Source organism: Octopus bimaculoides, chromosome 2 (genome assembly GCF_046866305.1).
Source record: "Octopus bimaculoides isolate indiv1 chromosome 2, ASM4686630v1, whole genome shotgun sequence".
Taxonomy (NCBI): Eukaryota; Metazoa; Mollusca; class Cephalopoda; order Octopoda; family Octopodidae; genus Octopus; species Octopus bimaculoides.
This window is the reverse complement of record NC_142929.1, coordinates 88,970,913-88,975,912: the sequence shown is the minus strand read 5'-3', so window position 1 is coordinate 88,975,912 and position 5,000 is coordinate 88,970,913. Positions and strand designations below refer to the sequence as shown.

The following is a 5,000-nucleotide window of genomic DNA, read 5'->3' as shown; positions in this document are numbered from 1 at the left end:
CTCACTGAAATTTTTTCTATTTTTCTCACAGAATGGTGATTCTCAAACAAGTATTTTGTAAGGAAAAGCTTAGAGAGCATAAGATGTATATTTAGTCCCTCCTTACAGGTTGCCTCTCTTTCTCAATCTTTCTCTTCTTTTATCTTTCTCTCTCTCTCTCTCCCTACTTTCTTCTTTTATCTTTCTCTCTCTTCACCTCTCTTCTTTTATCTTTCTCTCTCTTTCTACCTCTAACGTACACCTTATCAACTCTGCTGTGCCCAAAGAGTCTTTTATATCACTCATTCGCTTCCTTTTATGCACAACAATCGACTGGACTTTTTCTCCCCTCTAATACCTGCCCCTAACTATTCGGCTGATGCTCGTTACTCCTTTCTAACCTTCTCTAAACAGGAGTCAGACTCACACAGCCTGCACATTCAAATTAAGCCAGCACTGTGTCCATAAACTGAGATCCGGGAAACATTCTCTTATGAGAATATTTCAATCTTGTATCTTTCCACATCACTTTTACACAATCACTGCATTCACCATGGAAACAATCGTCTGCTTCTTTCTCTCTAATCATGCATAAAATCTTCAAAATCTCTTGAAATGGTATGCATTGCAATCCCTGGAGATCTCTTCTGGGGATTTCACGTTTATAATCTGACAACGGTATCTCAAAGACTAGCCTTTCTCTTCAGATCCGGAAAACACTTCTGTTCCTTAGAACTGCAAACTCTGCAAAACTCACTCCCATCGCCTTTATTCAGTCCTTTAAGCAATCTGTTAATTTTTCGAATTTGTAGGTCCCTTCTTTTCCTTCTTTGTAGTCTATTACGCTGCAGGTGGTCTCAAGCCTTGTTTAGAACAAAATCGTATGAAAAAATGTAAAGCTAATAACGAAATACTGCATGAATGTGCCACTGCTATACACAAAAATGTGCTGCTGTTATGCACAAGCGAATGCGCTGCCACTATACAAACAAGAATAGCATAAACCACATAAAATATAAGACACTCTATTGCATGGTATAGAATCATACACCGACATACTGCAGCCTTTCGCCCATAGTCACTCAGTTTCGCAGCACCCCGTCCTTTCCTTTCTACTTCTACAGCAATGATCTCTGCTCCTCGAAACAGGCTATTTACATACTCCCTACATCCAAATTCACTGACACATTCGTTTCCCCTTCTTCCGTCACACATACTGTAACTCTTTCTGAACTCTCACTCTCTCTCCTTCTCTCTCTCTTTCTCCCATCTCTTTCTCTCTCTCTCTCTCTCTTTCTCCCATCTCTTTCTCTCTCTCTCTCTCTCTCTCTCTCTTTCTCCCATCTCTTTCTCTCTCTCTCTCTCTCTCTCTCTTTCTCCCATCTCTTTCTCTCTCTCTCTCTCTCTCTCTCTCTCTCTCTCTCTCTCTCTCTCTCTCTCTCTCTCTCTCTCCCACCCTCTCACTAGTTACAGTACTAACTACTATGTTAATTCCTTTCTTTCCCGATTGTTAACCTTTTGGGATTCATTTCTCGCCCGCATTTTCACAACTGTCTTCAACATACACATGTTTTAAATGTACAACGGCAAAATTGTTGCCGTCACAGCAGGAGGTGTGCTTCTGAAGGATATACATAGAGTCGCTAAACCTAACTAAAAATTTATAAAAAGGTCATTGCCTGATTTCGAAAGTTATCGACAGACAAATAAAAACGGGGAAGAAATGAAAATCTTCATATAAAAATTACCAAATATTTGTATTCCATTCATTTACATTTTCATAGCATTTGATATTTATTTCATAAAACGTACAGAGTTTCAGTCAAACAGACTGTAACAAAATATTCTTAATCTTATAACAGGCTGAATGGATAAAGAAAAGGGGTTTTGGTGGTATAATGATTTGGTCTTACGATTTGGATGATTTTGGCGGAATGTGTGGTGGACAAAAATATCCTTTAATGACAACTATATTCAATGCTTTGTAAGTGTTCTTTGATATTTCTTTCTCTTATTTATCTAAGATGCCTTTAGACAAAGAAAATAAAGTATTTTCTCAAAGAGCTCAAACATTTATCAGTAGAAATTTATACCCACTCACGCCCCCACTATATGTAAATATATATATATATATATATATATATATATATATATATATATATATATATATATACTAGCTGAATAGCCCGTCGTTGCCGAGCAATTTTTACAATAGAATGTCTTATATAAATTTTTGTTTATTCCATGTCAGGCCATGCCTTCCCCCAACAGATAGACCTCTTGGTCTGGACAGATTTGTGCAATTTTTCGCAAAAACTTCGTTGAGGATTTTTTTTTCCCCCTTTTAGAATTATTTACATGTCTGTTCAACCGTTTTGCATGACTTTATTTATTAAAACTTATTAAAACTTCAGAAGTTCTTACAACTTTGGTCGTCGTAATGCTTTGCTTTCGTTTCTTTAATAAAAATTCCTCCTAATGACTTTGCTTTCATTTTGAGATAAACAGCTATCATGAAGAAAATACCAGCTTCCAAATCCTGTTTTACGATTAGGTAAAATTAAACCTTAAACCTCAGTAAGATTTTTCCGCAATTTTTCTGGAACAAATAAATGACAAAATCGGATTTAACGTGGAAAATTATTTCAATATGCCAAATTTGAAAATTTTGACGTAATTTTAAAATCTCACAATATGTGAGAGACAAAAGTAGAGAGACAGACAGTTATAGAACGTAACACGCACACATAGACACACGCACACATTTACAAATGTACACACAGGTAATCACGAGTTTAAAATGGTGTATAGTAGACATACGTACGTACGTATGTATGTATGTATGTATGTATGTATGTATGTTGTATGTATGTATGTACGTATATATATATATGTATGTATGTGTATGTGTATATCTATCTATCTGTGTATGAGTGTTTCTATGCGATGGACAGTAGAAAAGCCACCTACCCCCTCTACTTAAAGCTACGTATTCCTCACACTCACCTATCTTCCCCTGCATCAGCATTTTGCAAGTTACTTATGTGCATGTATGTGTGTCAGTGTGTGTGTATTTACGAAATCATGTGTATATGACAGCTGTAGTAACGTTTACATCGCATTTCCACTCCATATTTGTCGCTTGCACAATGCTGTTCTACCCTTCTCTGGTATCAGTCACACTCTGCTACTACATTTCTCTCACACTAATACTCTTTGCACCCTTCTCATTTTGTCATATAATTCGCCCAACCCATCGAGCGGGCGCATTATAAATTTTTATTGAAACCCAATTAGTCTATTATTGAACTGGATGCTAGTTTAACATGTAAGCAAAGATTTGTGAAGATTGGTTCGCTGGTTAAGGCAGCAAGATGGTAGCGGACAAACAGGAAGACAGAAATTGCCATTTATATATTATATTTTATATATATATATATATATATATATATATATATATATATATATATATATATATCTGGCGATGTAAACATGAAAAATAGAACTCAAAATATGATTATATGTATACTTTTTATTGATCTTCAGCAGAAGCAACAGAGTAACTCAAGAGCCAAAAGCTTCGTGCGTTGGCACTTATCAAACTCGATAAGTTTGATAAGTGCCAATGAACGAAACTCACGACTCTTGAGTCACTCTGTTGCCTCTATTAAAGATTAGTAGCGCGAGTGTGTGAGCATGTATGCGTGTATGAATGTCTGTCTGTATGTACGTATGTATACGAATTTTTATAAAAAGCGGCCAGCTGGAATCTGTTCGTACATCACGAATCAGCCCTACCCACCAGAGCCAAAGCTGCATACATACAGACTGAGACAACACGCATAAGAGACAGATGCAGTGAAGTAACCGACAAAGCTACCAACACCAAGTGGTTCCTCAGGAACTACACGAAATAGACTGGCTACTAGAGCAACAACAGTCTGTGCATGTCACCTTTCTCCTTCTTCCCCTGCCCCCCCCCCCCCTGCATGGACACACACACACATCTGAGCAAAAATCTTTTTCCAGCCACCGCTTTTCCGAATGTCCTGTATATATATATATATATATATATATATATATATATATATATATATATATATATATATATGTACACACAGGGTAGCCCAAACAAATGTATACACACTTTAAATAATTGTAAAGTAGGTGTTTATTAAAATACATCTTATTTCCAAAATTTAATAGAATCTACAGGCATTATTTCATTCTTTTGTCAACGCCTGTTTTCAAACTGACGTCTGTTCTGGTCCAAATACTGCCGACAACGCGAAGCAATGAAATTGCAAACATCTCGAAAGAATTCGTTTGTGTGGAGTCTTGTTCAGTGGCTTCTCTCAAGTCAGTGACCGTTGCAGGTTTCATAGCGTCTTTTAGGCATCTCCATAAAAAGTTCTAGTGGTGTGAGGTCTAGTGAACGTGGAGGGTATTCAACGAAACTCCTTCGTCCAATCCACGTGTTTGACAAGATCTCATCAAGGAAGGATTTAACATCATGATGGTAGTGTTGGGGTACCCCATCTTGCTGAAAAGGAAACTCTTAATCTTCAAAGTTTTCTCTAATGCTTGGCATGACAGACTGTTGCAGCAAGTTCAAGTAAATGGGACCAGTCACAGTAGCATCAAAAAAGAATGGTCCAGTTAATCTTCTTGATGATACGCCACACCGCACTGTAACTCCTGGTAAATTTAACATGGTGTTTCACTATAACATACTGGGGACCTGAGAATGCGGATTCTCAGGTCCCCAGTAGGTGCAATTGTGGCGATTAATTGATCCATTTAATTTGAATGTAGCCTCATTACTCATCACAATCTTTGTTGGAAAGTGTGCATCTTCTATACATCGTGCCAAGTATTATTCACAATACTGCACTCTTCGGTCTGAAAGTATAGAGAGACTTAAAGAATTTCAAGCACTTATAAATGGACTTGGCGTAAACATTCAATTCAATGGAATATAGCCATCAACAAATTCCCTCCCTCGGCATCCTCATTAAGAA

At 37.1% G+C, this 5,000-nt stretch overlaps 1 protein-coding gene across 2 annotated transcripts in view; it reads left to right on the top strand.

Moving 5' to 3' along the window:
* Positions 1 to 5,000, top strand: part of LOC106875857 (acidic mammalian chitinase) — a 61,281-nt gene that overhangs the window by 31,619 nt on the left and 24,662 nt on the right. For both annotated transcript variants that reach the window (XM_089347146.1, XM_089347147.1), the window contains exon 9: positions 1,842 to 1,963. In XM_089347146.1, the coding sequence (XP_089203272.1) occupies positions 1,842 to 1,963 (122 nt within the window). The remainder of the gene's footprint in view (positions 1 to 1,841; positions 1,964 to 5,000) is intronic.